General features: G+C 53.2%; 1 protein-coding gene across 1 annotated transcript in view; it reads left to right on the forward strand.

Annotated features, from left to right (window-relative positions):
- Positions 1-436: 436 nt before the first annotated feature.
- The window catches only part of Mn1 (MN1 proto-oncogene, transcriptional regulator), a 36,954-nt gene continuing 18,471 nt past the window's right edge, over positions 437-18,919 (forward strand). Inside the window, exon 1 of the mRNA XM_048450719.3 lies at positions 437-5,027. Coding sequence (XP_048306676.1) covers positions 1,286-5,027 — 3,742 coding nt within the window. The 5' untranslated portion in view covers positions 437-1,285. The remainder of the gene's footprint in view (positions 5,028-18,919) is intronic.

Below are 18,919 nucleotides of genomic sequence, written 5' to 3' on the forward strand. Positions count from 1 at the left end.
CTCCCTGGGGCACCGCACCGGGTTGCAGCACTGGCGACACTTAGCGACTTTCCGTGGCGAGTCCCGGGGCTCTGCCAGGAGACCCCATTGTCTGTGCGCCCCGCACAGTTCACCGCCCACCTCCCCGCCCCCTGCCCACCCGGCAGGTCGCGCTGGCTCCAGTTGGGGGTGGGGAGTTGGAAACAGTGTGAATGGGAAGGGGCGGACAAAGCCCGGCTCCCGCCGTAGTCCTCTGCTCGCGCCCTCCCCAGTCGGGGGCACCCAGGGCGCACCCCCATTGCAGTAGCCTGGACTCCGTGTAGCGCGGGTCGGTGGCCAGGCCTGCGCAGCCCGGACCCGGGACCACCTTAAGAGCGAGCCCCGCCCCGGGCCCGCTCGGGCAGCGCTGATTGGTGCAGCGGTAATGGCTGGAATGGATTGCTGAAACGCAAAACTTGTTGCTGCTTCTCCGGGCGCCGGCTAGAGGCAGACGCTGAGCGGGAGCCCGGACCTCGCAACGCCCCTCCCGCCCCGCGCGCCCAGCTCCGTCGCGCGGCCCCTTCCTGGGTCCGAAGGGACCCGCGGAGCGCGGAGGCGGGAACCGCAGCCTCGGAACCACCGGCCCCACGCCTTCCCGCCCGCGCGCGACCACAGACGCCCGCGAACTCGCGCGGCGACTGACGGACGAGCCCGAGCCGCGGACCCGCGCGTTTCCCGCAGCCTGCGATCCCGCTCCTGCGCCCGCATCTCCTGCTGCGGGGCCAGCACCGGCGATGAAGAGCCGAGCCGCCTGTCTTCCGAGCCGCTGAAGCATTCGTCGCCGATAGCCAGGAGGTGCGAGAACCCGTGCGACCCGGGCTCGGGGACTCGGGGCAGGGGAGGGACCAAGGGGCTCCCCTACGGCCCCAGCCGGCGCGCAGCGAACTCCAAAAGGTGATCATTTCACTCTCCCGCCCCTTCCACCCCTTAACTTTTTGTCTTAGCTGGTCGGCCGCCAGGTCTCCTCTCCGCAGACCCACTCGTGCCATCCGCCCGGGGCATGGGCCCCCCCACAAGGCTCCAGGAGGCACCCCGGCCTCGCAAGACGTGAGAGGCCCGCTTGGGTAGATTCCGAGGTTCCGGAGAGCAGCGGAGAGCTCCCAGCCAGCGCCCGCGCCCGCGCCCGGCGGGGTGGCGGTGAGCGCTGCGCCTCGCCCCGGTGATAACGTCCGGGAGCGCCGGAGCCGGGCTGAAGCGAGTAGCTGGCCCGAGGCGCGCCGCGGAGCAGGCTGTCATGCCCTATTGATCCCCCCGCCCCCAGCCAAGTATGTTTGGGCTGGACCAGTTCGAGCCCCAGATCAACAGCCGGCACGCTGGCCAGGGCGAGGGGAACTTTAACGAAGCCGGACTGAGCATGAACGCCCACTTTAAGGCTCCTTCTTTCCATGCCGGGCCCCCTCCTGGCCCTGTGGACCCTGCCATAAGCGCTCTGGGTGAACCCCCTATCTTGGGGTTGAACATGGAGCCCTACGGCTTTCACGCGCGCGGCCACTCCGAGCTGCACGCAGGGGGGCTGCAGGCTCAGCCTGTGCACGGTTTCTTCGGTGGTCAGCAGCCTCACCACAGCCACCCCGGAGGCCACCACCCGCACCAACATCACCCCCACTTTGGGGGCAACTTCGGTGGTCCGGACCCAGGTGCCTCATGTCTGCACGGGGGCCGGCTTCTTGGCTACGGAGGTGCAGCGAGCGGCCTGGGCAGTCAGCCGCCCTTCGCAGAGAGTTATGAGCACATGGCGGAGAGCCAGGGGCCGGAGGGCTTCGGCCCGCAGCGGCCAGGAAACCTCCCGGACTTCCACACTTCGGGCACTTCGGGCCACGCCGTGCCTGCTCCGTGCCTGCCGCTGGACCAGAGCCCTAACCGGGCTGCTTCTTTCCACGGCCTGCCGGCCTCCAGCGGCTCGGATTCTCACAGTCTGGAGCCCCGGAGAGTGACGAACCAAGGAGCTGTAGATTCGCTGGAATACAATTACCCGGGCGAGCCGCCCTCAGGACATTTTGACATGTTTTCGCCCTCCGACTCCGAAGGACAGCTGCCACATTATGCGGCGGGTCGCCAGGTTCCCGGGGGCGCTTTCCCGGGTGCTTCGGCCATGCCCAGAGCCGCAGGCATGGTAGGTTTGTCCAAAATGCACGGCCAGCCACCGCAGCCGCCGCCACAACAGCAGCAACCTCAGCACGGAGTGTTCTTCGAGAGGTTTGGCGGGGCCCGAAAGATGCCCGTAAGTCTGGAGTCTGCAGTGGGCTCCCGGCACCCGTTAATGCAGCCTCCCCAGCAGGCCCCACCATCCTCGCAGCAGCAGCCCCCGCAACAGCCGCCGCCACCGCCCGGGCTTCTGGTCCGACAAAATTCTTGCCCTCCTGCTCTCCCGCGGCCCCAGCAGGGCGAGGCTGGCACACCTAGCGGCGGCCTGCAAGACGGGGGCCCCATGCTGCCCAGCCAGCACGCGCAGTTCGAGTACCCCATCCACCGGCTAGAGAACCGGAGCATGCACCCATATTCTGAGCCTGTTTTCAGCATGCAGCATCCCCCTCCTCAGCAGGCGCCCAACCAGAGGCTGCAGCATTTCGATGCGCCCCCCTACATGAACGTGGCCAAGAGGCCTCGCTTTGACTTCCCGGGCAGCACAGGCGTGGACCGTTGCACCTCGTGGAATGGTAGCATGCATAACGGCGCCCTGGACAACCAACTTTCTCCCTCTGCCTACCCAGGCCTACCAGGCGAGTTCACACCGCCTGTGCCGGACAGTTTCCCCTCGGGACCGCCCTTGCAACACCCGGGTTCGGAACACCAATCTCTGCAGCAGCAGCAGCAGCAGCATCAGCAGCAGCAGCAGCAACAACAGCAGCAGCAACAACAGCAGCAGCAGCAGCAGCAACAACAACAACAACAACGCCAGAATGCGGCCCTCATAATTAAACAGATGGCGTCTCGGAACCAGCAGCAACGGTTGCGACAGCCCAACCTGGCCCAGCTAGGTCATCCTGGGGACGTGGGCCCAGGCGGCCTGGTCCATGGAGGTTCGATGAGTGGCTTGGCCCAGACTAACTTTGAACGAGAAGGCAGCAGCGCGAGTGCGGGGCGCCTGGGCGGCTTCGAGCAGCAGGCGTCCCACCTGGCACAGGAGAGTGCATGGTTCCCGGGTCCACACCCTCCGGGAGACCTGCTGCCCCGGAGGCTGGGTGGTGCCGGGTTGCCGGCAGACTGCGGCCCGCACGACCCTGGCCTAGCGCCTCCTCCTGCTTCGGGTGGCTCAGGGGTGCTATTTCGAGGCTCTCTTCAGGAGCCTCTGAGGATGCCGGGGGAAGGACACGTGCCCGCTCTGGCTTCGCCGGGGCTGCAGTTTGGGGGCAGCTTGGCTAGTTTAGGCCAGTTGCAGTCGCCTGGGGCTGGTGTGGGACTGCCCAATGCACCGTCTGAGCGGCGGCCCCCGCCTCCAGATTTTCCTGCGCCAGCCCTTGGGGGCCAGCCTGGCTTTCCATTTGGCTCAGGGAGCCGGCAGGCCACCCCGCACAGCGCTCCAGGCGTGAACTCGCCTCCGAGTGCGGGCGCGGGTAGCGGCGGCTCAGGTTCTGGCGCGGGAGCTTACCCGCCGCAGCCGGATTTCCAGCCCAGTCAGCGCAACTCGGCCAGTAAACTGGGCGCGCTGTCTTTGGGGTCCTTCAACAAACCCAGCTCCAAGGACAACCTGTTCGGCCAGAGCTGCCTGGCTGCGCTCTCCACCGCTTGCCAGAACATGATCGCCAGCCTGGGTGCTCCCAATCTCAACGTGACTTTCAACAAGAAGAACCCACCCGAAGGGAAAAGGAAACTGAGCCAGAACGAGCCCGACAGCGCGGCCACAGCCGGCAACCCGGGCTCGGATTACTTCCCTGGAGGGACTACTGGGGCCCCTGGACCCGGAGGCCCTTCCGGGGCCAGTGGTGGCGGCTCCAAATCCTCAGGACCGCCCAACCCACCCATCCAGGGTGATGGCACCAGTCTCTCCCCCAACTATACCCTGGAATCAACATCGGGGAACGATGGCAAGCCTGGACCCGGGGGCGGTGGCCGGGGAAGGGGACGCAGAAAAAGGGACAGTGGTCACGTGAGCCCCGGGACCTTCTTTGACAAGTACTCTGCAGCTCCTGACAGTGGAGGAGCACCAGGGGTGAGCCCCGGGCAACAGCAGGCTCCTAGCTCAGCTGCTGCTGCGGGAAGCTCAGTGAACGAGGCCCGCGGGCCCACGCCCCACGAGAAGGCCCTCACGTCACCGTCGTGGGGAAAGGGAGCCGAGTTGCTCCTTGGGGACCAGCCGGACCTCATGGTGTCCCTGGACAGCACAGCCAAATCGGATGGTAGTTCCCCGCACGTGGGTGAGTTCGCCTCTGATGAGGTGAGCACAAGTTATGCGAATGAGGACGAAGTGTCCTCCAGTTCTGACAACACTACAGTCCTGGCCAAAGCCAGCCGAAGCCCCCTGGTCACCAGCTCACCCAAACTTCCTCCTCGAGGGGTGGGTGCTGGGGAACATGCACCGAAGGCTCCCGCGCTGGGCCTGAGTATCCTGTCTACCTCTACCTCGACCCCTGACAGCTATGGTGGGGGCGTGGGCACCGGCCATCCTGGTACTCCAGGTCTGGAGCAGGTCAGGACCCCAACGAGCAGCAGCAGCGGTGCGCCACCGCCCGACGAGATCCATCCCCTGGAGATTCTCCAGGCCCAGATCCAGCTGCAGAGACAGCAGTTCAGCATCTCTGAGGACCAGCCCCTGGGGCTCAAGGGTGGCAAAAAGGCTGAGTGTGCTGTAGGGGCCTCGGGAACACAAAATGGTGACAGCGAACTGGGCAGCTGCTGCTCCGAGGCTGTCAAGAGTGCCATGAGCACCATCGACCTGGACTCTCTGATGGCAGAGCACAGCACCACCTGGTACATGCCGCCTGACAAGGCCCTGGTGGATGGTGGAGATGAAGACAAGACGCTGGCACCCTGGGAGAAGGCCAAGCCCCAGAACCCCAACAACAAAGAAGGTATATGTACCCGCCTTGCTTGTTTTCTGGTCCCAGACCTAGTGTGGGCTGGCCTTCATCACCACAGATCCAGGCAACCTGTGGCTGCACCTTGCTGGGCTCTCAGGTAGATTTTGGTTTTCCTGGTAGCAAGAACTTACATTCCCCTTTGGAGGATCATCCGTAGTTACACCTTCCACCTCCCAATTTTAGCTGAGTTCTCAGGGTTCAGGTCTTGGGCAAGCTGACCTCGTCAGGTCACACTAAGACTCTTGCTGCCTTCAGCATTCAGCCCCACTGCTTAGGTGTTCTGCCCCCCCCACCCCCCAGGACACCTGGAAAGCTACATTACCCCCACCCTTTCCTCCTTAGCATCCAGCAGGCGTTGGTTTAGGGCTTCTACAAAGTTCCCGCCCTGGTGTGGGCAGCGTCACTCAGAGGCAAGGCCTCACTGGTCATTTGTTTTTAGAGAATAGCTCTCAGCCAGGGTTCTAGGCGGCCTCCAATCCCAGGTGTATCCGCTTGACATTGGGCAGCCGAGGACTGGGGCTGGGTTCCTCTGGCAGTGACCGCAGGCAAACCCAGCCCTCCTTCAGGACATCATGCGTGTTTGGGGACATGACTATTCCTAACACACAAAGGACCTTCGTTTGTCTATATCTCACTTGGCGTTGGTGGCAGATGTCCAGTCCCAGGTCTCATTTGTACACTGAACACCCCTTTCCCACCAGGCCTGGAGACCTTTAAGGTGGGAGGGACGGGGCCACTAAAAAGTCTCAGAACTCTTAAATCTAAAGATGAGTAGGGTGCAATAAGTTTGCATTTTATATGAATGGGGCTTTGTTTTTCTTTACAGAAACATAGCTAGCAGCTTTTTAAAACTGGCGGCATCGTTTTGCCTACTTCTCCACTCTGCTTCTAAATCTGAGTTGCCTTCATTAGGCTTTACTGGACAGAATATTACCATGGCGCATGGCTGACAATTTAAGCCCGTCTTTTAAAAAATGTACCCTTGATCGCTACTCTTTAGCTTTCTGGTGTCTGCTGAACCTTCTCCCAGCCTACTGTGTTTTAAGTATGGATCCGGGGAGGGTAAGTTTTAAGAAAATATGACAGGCCCTTTAGGGAGAAGGACGACAGGAGTCGGGCTGTTGGAACTCTGTCTGAGTAGTCCCCCTTAGCTTTCTGGTTCACAAGTGTGTCTGACTGCTTTTCTCTTTGTTCCTTGTTACTGCCCAGCCTGGGATGCCCAGGCGCACGCTCTCATTTGAAGCCGGGTGTTTAGCATGCACGGCAGACCCCAAGCCCGGCATCAGCATTCTCCAGACTACTCCCAGGCAAGGCCAGAAATTGGTTAGTTTGGGACCCTCAGCTCTCCTGACTCGGGTTTTTAAAATGGAGTTGGACAGAGTTTCCTGCCGCCCCTTATTTTCTTGTATGTAACATCTCGATCTAGCCCAGCCAATGATCAGTTAGCACAGAACCAATGCTGTCACTTCTCCTGGTCCAGTCTGTGCACGCCCCCCCCCCCCCAAGTAATTAAAAATATAATGGTAAAAATGGGGTAGGAAAAGTTTTTTAAAATTAGAGAATTAATAAAGAAAACCAGTTAGTATTTCTCCTTCCAGTCATTAGAAGGACCTACTAGGTGGGGAAGTAGTGGGGCTTTAAGGAGGTTTATTTTTATTTTTTAATTTTTTAAAATGTATCTTTCCACCTCATTCTCATTGGGAGAGTTGCAGGCTTCAAGTGCTGACATGTCTTTCCAGAATATTTTTCTTCCTTCCTTCCTTCCTTCCTTCCTTCCTTCCTTCCTTCCTTCCTTCCTTCCTTCCTTTCTTTTTTAGCTTGTTTCAGTGTCCCGGTACCATCCACATATGGAAACATGTACTAGTCGCTTCTGGGTTGATTGCCTCTGTAAACTGGAGGACACTCTCCTGTCTGTGAGGAGACACACTTCCAAAGGACTGTCTATCTCCTAAGCCTGGTGGGGGATACCCACTTGACCCCCTTTGTTCTCTACTCTGATATAGAAGGATAGTCCCCTATGTAGCTTGAGGAATTGAGGTTTTTGAATGTGCTTCATGGGCTGCAAGCTAGGGTTTAGCAGGGACTCTCCGACTCTGGCTTCCTTAATGGTAGTAAATAAGGATGATTAAACTTTTCATTTTGATAACACCCCACAGTTCCATGTGTATAGGCTGTGCAAATAAATTCACATGACTCTCTGTCAGCTTCTGAGAGCCCTGGCTGAAAAGAGCCACTTTGAAATAAGTCAGAAAAAAGAAAAAAGTAAAAGAAAAATGGTCTGTTTCTTAGAAGTTGCCCAGCCCCATTTGCTGGTGTGGGAGGATGATGGGCCTTGAACTTTCAGCCCAGAAAATGTTTTCCCTCACCATTCTCTCAGGCCATTTTTGTGATGATATTTTGTCTCTCTGGAAAACATGCCAGTACTAATGTGATTAAATATTAACTCCATTTCTGAAATCCTCTGCTCAGATGACAGACTACTAGTCAGTGTTTTACAAAGGTATGCGCTGGAAGGAGATATAAGACAGCCACAGGGATGCCTCTCGCTGGTTCTTCAGGCTGTAGATGGTCCCTTGGAGAGGAAGAAAGTTGATTGGCTCATTGCAGTTCTAAAAGGTCTAGGCCAGAAGGTCATGTGGCGATAAGGAGAGTGAGCTTCTCTAGATGACACGGCCCTAACTTCTCAACCAATGGACAAATACCTTCTCATAAGAAAACTCCACTTCCACCCATGAGGCTTCCTGTCCAAAGTTGGAGTGAAGGGAAGGGCGGGTGAGCCAAGCTGAGTTTGAAGTGGTTCAGACATGCTATGTCAGCGAAGATAAGATGGCTTTAAGATAGTTGGCTGGACCTCTACCTATGTGTAATAATAGGCTTAGTGTAGATTGGGGGAATTTTAAGACACAAAGGAAGGGAAAATGATGGTAGAGGATACACAGTGGGCACTGACTTGGGGAAATGTGTTTTCTTGCTTCCTTTGCACTTTGGTTTTCAGGACGGGAATTTTCCGTGATGTGTACTGACTCTGCTCTCACCAAACTTCTGTCTTTCTGCTGGTAGCCCTGTATATTAAACCCAGTGGCCAGAGGGTCTTTCATACACAATGAGGCCGGAACTGTCTCTGTCTGCCTTTGCATCTAATCCTTGCCTCCCGCCTCACAACTTTCAAGTCCTGTGTTTTTGCAGAGACTTGGGAGACGTTTTTGGAACTCCGTGCTCCTCTGTGTTCTTGTAGGAACACAGGCAAGGCTGAGAAAGTATAGATAGGACAGGGATGGAACGCTAAATCTTGTTGGATATAGGGTGGGCTTGAGGAAGCAAGGTTTGCCTTGGCTGATGGAGCCAGGTGTCCATCATTCCTGCACTTCAGAGGAAATTTTGAAGTCTCGTATGAACTCTCCCTGGGAAAGTGAGCCGGTGCTGTGTTGCCTTTCTCCTGCAGCATCACCCAGCACAGTTTGTATGCCTTCATGTGACTTCTGCGCCTTTAGCAGATGTAACCCCAGGCCCCTCAGGTGCTAATCAAGGGTACCGTAAATGGATAGGGGCCCCTTTTGTGCAGCCGGTGCTCTGGCTGCCCACTCCCTGGCTAGTGGAGGGCATCTAACTACTGTTCTTCCACGCTTGTTTAATATTTCATGGCTGTAATAAACCTGTCTTCCTTGCCCGCCTCCCGACATAAACCCCAAGCAGCACACATCTGCAATTACACATTTCTACTAAATATTAATAAAGGACAACAGATTTTTAAGGGGCTGAAGCTCAGTAGAGTTGAACTTGCTGTCGTCTCTGCTCCTGCATTTTTTCTGTTGTGTTTTTTAAATTTATTTTATATTTTTAAGTACCGGTGCATTCCAGTATGCACCATTTACTTATAGTTACATACAGCTTGTGCTGATGGAAAAGCCATTCCTCATGACAGCCTTCTCTCATATAAATTCATTTAGATTTCTTGTGAGGCCCCTGCAGACCGGAAGTGAGAGGCTGTTGAGATGCACTCCTGTTTTATCGAGGGCTCTAGGAAAGGAGTGTGGGTGGCTTAATCTCATTTCTCTTTCTAGCAATGAAATTCTATGATTCCTGATATGATTTTGTTTGGCTGACAGAGGTATTTAAATTTCTACAAAGAGTCTTAATGGGTCCTGAGAATACAGCTCCCCTCACCAACAAGCTACTTGATCCACTCTCCTGATATAAAATATGCATCTTTAATATGCCATGCTAGAGGACCAGATGAAATGAGAGGAGTGAAAGTCTCCTCTGTGTGGAAGCGCTGGCTGAAGGAAACCAGGGGCTCCTCAACATTGTGGAACCCAGGGAGGCACTAGTGGCCCTTTCCTCTCCACTTGAATGACAATAACAGTGGATTGTGTTCCTTGCCCAGGGAGCAATCCGCTTTGCCAAAACCATTTAGGAGATAAATACTGTCAGTTAGGAATACTGTATTTACCTCTGTTTGGCTAATTTTAGAGATGAAAAGCCTGCAGCTTTGTATAATGGGATCAAATGTCTGGGGAGGGTGTGGGGACCGCAGGAGAACCGGCCAACTCCTCCCTTGCCCAAGGGTCCCCAGCTAGCGTGTTTTCTGTAGCCAGCATGTCGGCCTGTTTTCCAACCTATTTGGCTAATTCTCTGTTTGTCCTTTGGCCAGGAGGAGCCAGAATAGCCCAGCTTCCTCACCTTCACTTAAGCAGCATCTGTCTGGTGAGGGTAGGTTTGTAAGGATGCATCTATTTTTAGGTGTGCCCTGGGTAGATAGATTTGAGTGTGGGATTTGATTGCTCACGGCAGCCTCGTTGATAGATCCGTTAGCCGGTGATGGAGAGGCGTTTCCTGGCCTTCTCATACACACTGAGACCAGATGAAGTCGGCTTGCTGGAGAATGTGTAGCCCAAGTGAGGTTCAGTGTTCTGCCTAGTCTTGGTGACAAGCAAAGGAAAATAGGCCTTTGTGCAGCTTCTGCCCTTACCCTGACAGGCACAGGTCTATTTGCGCTTCCCTTACTCAGAGCTGTAGCTTCTTGTTTGCTGTCCCCAATGTATTTTCCTATAAGTGAGCTAATCTGCATCTCAGTGGCCACAGTTGACAGGTTCTGATTCTGTAAGGGGACTGGAATGGACGCAAATCTTAAAAACCATTAATTTTGAAGATCTTGATTATAAAACCTCTGCCACTGGTCTGTGGGTGGGTTTAGACTGGAGTATCTCAGCAACAAACTCATGCACCCTTTCCTGAGTTCTGTGTGTGAGCATGTGGTGTGGAAGTGTCTTCCTGGCTGAATTCAGCCATGTCTGGGTTCTTATGAGGGGAGGAATCTTTGAATCCATGATTCTCCCACCCCTCCTTTCCCAGTTGTGGGCATCAGAGACTGCTGGTTGTTTATGGAAATCTTTTGGTACCAATGATGTGGCAGAGACGATGCTGGGCTCTCAAATTAGTCATGGTTCAGCCTGCAGGGACCCTCTGTGTCCAAAGGCACAGCAGTTCCTTCACATCCCCAACACTGAGCAGCTCCAGGGGACTGTGAAGCCTAGAGTGGGGCTCTGAGCACAAGCAGCTGCTGGGATCCTGGCACATCTGTCTGGATGGGTTGTCAACCCAAGGAGGCCGGCATTTCCTGCCATCTTCCAAGGTCCTGCATGCAATACCCAGTCTCTTCTGGGGACAACTGCCTGTCAATCTCATTTGGGGACAATTGGTTGTTCTGTTGGGTGTGAGTCATTCTGTTGAGGTCTTGTGGGTATGGCCTTCCCAGGGCCCAAACTCTACCGGGATGTGCTCCGAAGTGGAAAGTGGAGTTGAGTTTAATTTTCTTGGGTGGGAACAGGTTTAAGAGCCATCATTTTCTTATTTTTTTAAAAGATATATATTTTAAAATAGTTTATTTTTATTCTATGTTTTGCCTGCATGTATGTCTGTGTGGAGATGTAGGATCTTGGAGCTACAGACAATTGTGAACTGCCATGTGGGTGCTGGGGGTTGAACCTGGGTCCTCTGGAACAGCAGTCTGTGCTTTGAACCTTTGATTCATCTCTCTGGCCCCCAAAACCATCATTTTCTTGGGGTATAGTGACCAGAGGGAGCTGAGGCCTACTGTATTTTCTCATCTGCATTTAAATCATCAGGCTTGAGGTTTGGAACACCAGCTGAGTGTTTGCTGTAGGCAGCGGTGCCCTGCCGAGGGAAGCACAAGGTCCAGAAGGTACCACTGGTTCTCTGACTGTTGTAACTGTTTCAAATCCCCAGGAATTTCAGCTTGGACCTAGCAGCCGCACTGTAGACACTCTTGAACCTACTGAGTGGGGCTCCATCCCAGCCACAGCATCCAGGGATGAGAAAGCTGGGTGATTTTTAGCATGGTCTGTATTACCGCTGTTGCTTGCAACGCTAGATGAGAGAGAGAAAGAGAGAGAGAGAGAGAGAGAGAGAGAGAGAGAGAGAGAGAGAGAGAGAGAGAAATCCTTCCAGGATTTATACGTCATCGGAGGACCCAAATGCCCTTTAAACTGAAGGCGATTGAATTGAGCAGTTTGGAGATCTTAACACATCCCTACTTGCTTTTTGGCTCTTTCTAAATGTCCCGGAAGAGACATCTTATGTGAAATGAACTGCTCTGAAAAAGGAGGGGAAAAATACCCAGTCAGTTTAGTCCAGTGTAGCCCACATCCTTGACGGCAGAGGCGGACTCTTACAGTCTTGCCTCTCCAGCATACCCTCTCGCTTGCGGATCAATTGTGTGACTGAAAGTCTCCATCTTTCTTCCCGTTTTTGGACTCTCTGTGGAGAGTTCTGGGCTTTTCACAAAAACACTATCCTAGGATTCAGATGGCTCCGAGAGCCACTGGTTTAGGGTTTATAGTCTCTTCTACCTGGGCTGACATTTGCTCTAGGTAAGCTAGCTGGTGATTTGGAAAAGCGTGTTGGGGACTTCGTTGCCTTTGAGGGTCTTTGGAAAGCTTGAGGCTTTAAAGACACTCAGAGGAGCACTGTTTCCGAACCTCTCCCAAGACTCCCAGATAGCAAAGGCTTTGGAAGAATTGTGAACTGACTTTGAGGCACTCAGAAGTCTCTCTCGCTCTGGCCCCTGCTTCCCACAGCTGGCCTGCAACAACCCAGAGGCCCATCCTGGTGAGGTGCTTGAGCTCCGAGATTTACAATTCCTTTTTCCTCCGGTGCTGATGCATATGTAAAAAGTCTTTGGGCAGAAAGGGCTCCTTTGACCCTAAGGCATGGGGAAGGCATTTTTTCTGCAGCTGACAAGATACTCTGGCTTCTCTGATGCCTTGGGCTTCACATGGAGTGACTGGGGCCACGAGTCTGTCTTGAAATTGGGGATCCCAGCATGCTTTATCTAGTTTTCCTGGTTGGATTTGGGAGTTCTTGGAACGTGAGGTGACAGTTAATGAATTCTTTCATGCATGCGCTCGTGTGACCCTACCTAACACACCACACACACACACACACACACACACACATACACACACAGAGTCATTCAGGACACAGGGCATAGGACTCTTCCCAGTTATCGTGACATCCTTGGATCTTGGATCAGCATTGTTAAATGATTGACAGTGACCACCAGGAATAAGATACTTCTGATGATCTCTTAGATTAGAGGAGGTGGGTCAGGCTGCAGAGACCTCCGAGCAGCCTAGCAGCCTAGGCTGAGAATCTGCTGAGAAGTTGATGGGTCCTTTCCTGCTGAAAACTCTTTTAACTGTTTTAAGACTCACCTCATGTGGTTTCTCCCCTTTCTCGGGAGCCAGAAGGCGGTGGGGGGGGGGGGGGGAAGGAGGAAAAGAGAGAGAGAGAGAGAGAGAGAGAGAGAGAGAGAGAGAGGAGTGAGAGGAGTGTCTACAACAGAGGTGATGGACAGGACAGGCTGAAGTACACCCTAAGAGTCCAGCGTTATTTACTGCAGCTCAAGATTTGAGTGTGGAAAATAATTTCTAATGGTAGGAATCATTTCTACCTCCCGGACAAGGCAAGAGTGTGGGAATTGCTTGGAGACTGACATATGTATCACAAATGAAGTGCCTAACTTTCCCCACATAGATATAGAGGGATGTAGATATGGAGGGTCTTGCTCGGAAGGTCTATTAGCAGCGAGCTACCAAACCAGTACAGGGTGATAATAACTGCAGACAGGCCATGGGAGGGCTGGGCCACAGAAATGGCCATTTAGCCAAGTGCTATAGATACAGTGAAATCTGAAGATGTGTTGGGGTCATTTCATAAGCCAGGGTGGGGGCATCCTTTCCCCTGGAGACTGAGTGAGCTGTTCTTACCTTCACTGATCCCCATGGTTCTTCACAGTTTGAGGAGCCAGCATGCCCTCACAGGCCTCCAACTCAGGAGATATTTCCATCCTTTCTCTGAGTGAGGCAAGTGGGAGCCCAAGTTAGTGACAGATTCAGCGGAAGGGACATTTCCTAACTTGGGCTAAGCTAGGTATAGGAAGGAGACTAATGCCTGGCCTTTAAGGGACCAGGAACCCTCATGCCCTGGTCAAAGACCTGAATGGTTGAAACAAGTGTCTTTTCATCTCTGCAGCTGACTGATGCTTAGCTGACTAGTGCTGAGACCAGAGAGGCTGGCATTTGGCTTTTTGGCAGGGGAGCAATTGCATGGTCCGTATGCTACAGCTGTTTCTAGATGATTCAGGCTCTGTGCATCTCCTGTGGGTTGTGTTTGGAGCATGTGTATGTGGTGTGTGTGTCCTTCTGAGCTGAACTCATTCTAGGAAATGAAAAGATAATTTTTGTCCCACGAAGCTCAGACAAAGTTTTGGCTCTATTCGGTGTGAGGTAGAGACCCACTGATTCTGTTATGACCAGGTTTTGCTGAATTGGCTTTCCTGCTGGGCCTCAGGGAAAGGGCTGGTGGATTTCCTTGTGTATTTCATTATTTTGGCTCAGTTTAGTTAATAAGCATTTGTCTTGTGTTTGATTCGTGAGAAGCATCTGTGTGAGGTTAGAAGTATTTGCATGTGTGTACATACATTTGTGTGTGTGTGTGTACATGTACACACACGTATGCATTAATGGAGGATCCCAGTCACTGATCACAGAATAGCCCCCATTCCTTCACAAGCTGGGGAGAGGGGAACAAGTGGCCTTCAGCCATACGCTGTTGGAGAGAAGGCAGTTTTCAGCTGTCTCCACTACCCAGGGCCTTGGAGGCAGCCATAGAACTTGGCCTCTTCTGATGCCTCCCTCCTGGGACCCTGGGAAGTTTCTGAGCATTAATTCCTAAAAGACCGGGAGGTGGATGACATGACCCTGAGCTGAGGCATCTCAAAGTGTTTTTGGGCTCCCTGTATCATCCCTCTGGTGTGGCCATTGGTGGGAATGGTGGTGTATGGGCCTCTCTGCTTGTGTGTAACTTCAGAAATGTGTGGGTCAAGTTCCAAGAAGGAAGGGGAACCATGCCGAGGCCTCATAGTCTGGGAAAAGAAAGAAGATGGCAAACTGACCTAGAACCTTTCTGAACACTGTGACTCCACAGGCCATGGCCGTTTAAACTGCTGCTCCCTCTCTTTGTCAGTGAACTCCCTACTCCTTGCCTGTGTTAGGAAACAACCACCATAAAGCCAGTTAGGCCGTGGCAAGCATCTTCCTGAGGGCCCCTAGATCCCCATTGGCTTTGACTCTCACATGTTGTATCCCTTCAAGGTCCCATCTTTTTACAGCCAGGCCCAGCCTGAGTGTTTTGGCGCTGTGCCAACTGTCAGTGACCTCAAGGCTCTGAGGAAGCAGGCATTTGGAATGATGAGGACACAATTTCTTTTTTATGTGGGTCTGTTAAATTCTAATGGACACTGGTGTCTAGCTTTAAATTAGGAGAGGGTCTTTATCTAACCCTTAAACCCTGTAATTGCAGTGCCCATCTCCTTGTCTGAGTGCTGCGGCAGGGTGGGGGCACACCTGTTACCTTTCTCAAGTGTGATTATGACATTTTGAGTTCCTGGTTGGTAGTAAGAATTTATGGACCAGGTCTTGCCAGAAGACGGCAGCCAGAGGCACAGCCATGAAGGAGCCCCATGCCCAGCTCCTGCCACAGCCTCGCGTCTCTTTAATGAATTAATCTACCTCCCCACACTTAGTATTCAGTAGTTATTTTGGGAATCCAAAGGAGAAAGAGCTGGAAGATTAAAAAAAGAAGAAGACGATGAAAAGACACTTGAGGGGGGGCAAAAAAGTGTGTGTGGGGAGAATTGCTGCTTTTGAAGTTTGAGGCATTTTGACAAGAGATGCTGTAGAGATTGTGTGGACAGACCTGTGACCCAGGGCCCGAGGTGGCCCCACCAATCCCGCTTCTCTCAGTGGAGTGTTTTCTGTTGTTCGGAGTAGCAGAGTTCAGAATAGCCCGGCACCTCCTTGCGGCATTAGGTAGTGCTGTTTGCACACCCGCGCCTTCCAAATCTAGAGAAATGTGGTTTAGTGGAAAATAGCAGTCTTACAATCTTGCTGTTTGCTCAGTGTTTAAAAATAGTTTGTTTTGATGTTCTGAATTTCATCCTATCCTTATTTGCTTGTTTGATGGAGACGTGCATACCGTGGTGCATCGCGCACGGACAGGGAATGATCGCGTGGCTAGAACCACACAACCAGAAAGCGATGGTGATTTGGCATGTCCCCTGGTGAGACGGAGCCAGAACATTTGCTTTTGGCTGAAACTATCTGCTCTCTTCCTCAGCACCCTCCCCTCTGCTCGGCAATATCTTGTTTCTTCCTTTAGAAGGATTTGGGACCCGTTTGCTGAGTCCCCCTCTGAATAGCATTTCAGGGGTTATAGTAAATGTGTTTGAGGGTGATCTCAGCTTTCAGCCTGGGTGTCCCGGCACTAATGGTTAGCAGGGCCTATTACAGAGAAGCGAAGTACATTGTAAATGGCTTATGCAGAAAAACCATTTAGATAAAAATGCAATTTTCCCTTCTGCATGGAGTACTAAGAATTAATAGCACATTCCTTCTAAATGGGTATTTTCATATTATATTTTCCCCCTAATGAAATTCTTTTCCCAAACAGGAGCAAGTTTCATTTTGAACTTGGGGGGTAGAACGGACGTGTTCCGTAGCAGGCAGATACAGTACCCCAACCCTTCCCTGCTGGGGATCCTGGGGACTGACTCATGTATGTGTAGCCTAAGACAGGCAGTGGAGGGCTGCATCTGCCTGTCTGAGCTTCCTTCCTTTTTCCTGCTGTAGGCTTGGGGTGCTTGGCACTTTTGATGCATAAAGCAATTAGCTCTAAACCCTGAGTTCTGGAGGCTGAGCCCTGGCCTGGCCCTTGAGAGTGCCCCCCACCCCTACAGCCCCCCAGCTTGGGGAGTTCCCATGATTCTCTTTGATTGTGTTTGCCTGCTGGCAGGGCAGGCCAGCTCCTTCCTAGGTGCCAGCTGGGAAGGAGACTGTTTTGTCCTGAGTACCCAGCAAGGGGCTGCTCTGGGGGCCAGGTCTAGCAGCGCCTGCCTGAATGCCGGTATGGGCAGGGGATCAGGTACAGGCTAGGCAGCTTGTCCCTGGATTCCCTGGGATTGGTTGGTGGGCTTGCTTTGTTCAGGTGTTCATGTTGGGAGGTATTACTGCGACTGAAGAATGCACTTCTGTCTCCATGTGTGAAACCACCTTAAAGTAAAAGTTCTCAGGTGGGAGAAATTTATTCTTGTCTTTAATTTCCCTGTCCTGAAACATTTTCCAGCTGAGAGAACTACCCAGAGAGGCCAGGCAACTCAGCCAAGGTCACACAAGTGAGAGATGGACTTTCAACCGAGCCTTGCTTGTGGCTTTTTCTTTTTCACTGGGGAGGTAGGTAGGCTCTCATCCAGCTAAGTTTTGTACTGACCAAAGTCAGGTTTCAAACTAGAAATTCCCAAACCTTTCTAGACTGCTCTAGGACATGCATCCTGCAGGGGCATTCAGCATTTTCTGCCCTTGCACATGGGTCTGGTTCCTGGGGATACTGTGGGGTACCTCATCCCTCCACATGAGAGACTCCCCAGGCCTTTTCTGATCGTGTTGCCTCAGATATTCAGTTCCTCACTGCCTGTCTGGCATCCTTGACACAGAGAAAAAGGAGAAAAGGAAGATCTCCCCCACAGACCAAGAAGACCATACAGTGTGGTGGTGACTGCTGTGGGAATAGTGTCGCAAAGGCTCCAAAGTCAGACCTCCTGGGCTCAAACCCCAGCAGCTACCCTTCCTTTCGTTGGGCAGGCTACTCAGCCTCTCTGTGCTTCTGTTTTCTCGTTGGTGAAGAGACTAATAATAGTTCTTCCTCAAAGAGCCGCAGTCGGGGCCCCTCCTCACAGTGCCAGCCTTTAGCCTGCTCGGCTGGTTGTTTGGCCGTTAAGACTTCCAGAGATAGAAGACACAAAGCTTCTCTTTTGCTGTTTGTCTGATCTGAGGGTTGGGGAAACTGAGGCAATAATAATTCAACCTCACCATCAGGCTGGAGGGTGGGAGATAAGCCGCGTACAGGTCCTCTTGTCTGAGAGAACTACTCAGAGAGGCCAGACAGCTCAGCCAAAGTCACACAACTTAGCTCCCAGTGAGGGATGCACTTCAACCTAGTCTTGCCTGTACCTTTTTCTTTTTTCACTGGGGAGCTGGGTTGTCTGAGGCTGTTGGACAGACCTCATGCCGGCATCGGTGGGGTGGGCTGGCGGCGCTGTCAGGCACTGTTGGTCGCCGGCAGCTGGGAGCATGGAGATGTTTTTCTTCCTCCTGACAGCAATACCCGGCTGGGAAGCCGTCCCTGGTCTGCATAACGGTCACCCTTCCTGTTGGAGGAATTCATGAGCTACCCCGACCCTAGCCTCCCAGTTCTGGGCAAGGAGCCAGAGCCAGCCATAAACAGTCTGGGAGCTGACAGGATACCCACAAACCCTGGTGTCTAGCACCTCAGGTGGGGCCTCAGCAACCTGCAGAACTGGGACTGAACAGAGAGTGACCTGGGGGCAGAGTGTTGACAGATAGCGAGGCCTCTCTCTGCTCCTGTTGGGCTCAGGGAGTCGATCCTCCTGTGCTGTGTGGCTTTGAGTGGGAGCGCCACTTCTCTGAGCATTGGTTCATTCTGTAATCCTGTGATCCTCTCGAAGGTGAGTGTGGGCTAAGCAGCAGAGAGCTTTGGGGTGCTGGGTGTAGAGGGAAGGGATGGTTCTCTGACCCCCAACCCAGCTCCACCTTTTTCTGAGCTTCAGTGTTCGCAGCTGCAAACTGGACTGTCAAGGTGGCCTGACCCGGGGTGCGATCCCCGGGGAAATGTTGGCAGCATCTAGATACAGCTCTGGTTGTCGCACTGAGACAGGCTCCTCCTAGGGTCTAATGGATCGAAGGCTGGCAGGCTGTTAAACATGAGGTGTGGCCTCCTCCAACCCAACAGTAAAACCATCTAGCTCCACCATCAGTAGTGCTCAGGAAGCTGAGAAATGCCTGGATAGTAGTGAGTGACCTGGGTTCAGAATAAGCCTGGGGTCATTCAACAGCACACCAAGCCCTCACCGTGTAGTGGGACTGAGGGGAGCCATTCGATCCAAGCCCCACTGTGGTGCAGTCTGCTTTCTAGGATAGGAGACAGACCACAGATAGCAATAAAGACAGCATCACTGGACGGGCCAGCCTGAAAACGAGGAAGGACATGCACAAGTCTCTAGCCTGTGCCAAGGGAGGTTTGTGTGATCTGTAGACACAATGCTGAGTTTTGGACAGTGAGAAAGAATGAGCAGTGGCATTCTGGGGCGACAGCAAAGCTGCTGATGTCGTGGTAGAAATGCTGTTTTGCTGATGCTTCAGCCACAGAATTCCTGGATCTCTAACATGGACTCGTGTGTCCAACCCTGCAGGTTCAAGGGAACAATGACAGAGTCCAGAGGGTTTGTG

This window comes from Myodes glareolus, chromosome 2 (genome assembly GCF_982192425.1).
Source record: "Myodes glareolus chromosome 2, mMyoGla1.1, whole genome shotgun sequence".
Lineage (NCBI taxonomy): Eukaryota > Metazoa > Chordata > Mammalia > Rodentia > Cricetidae > Myodes > Myodes glareolus.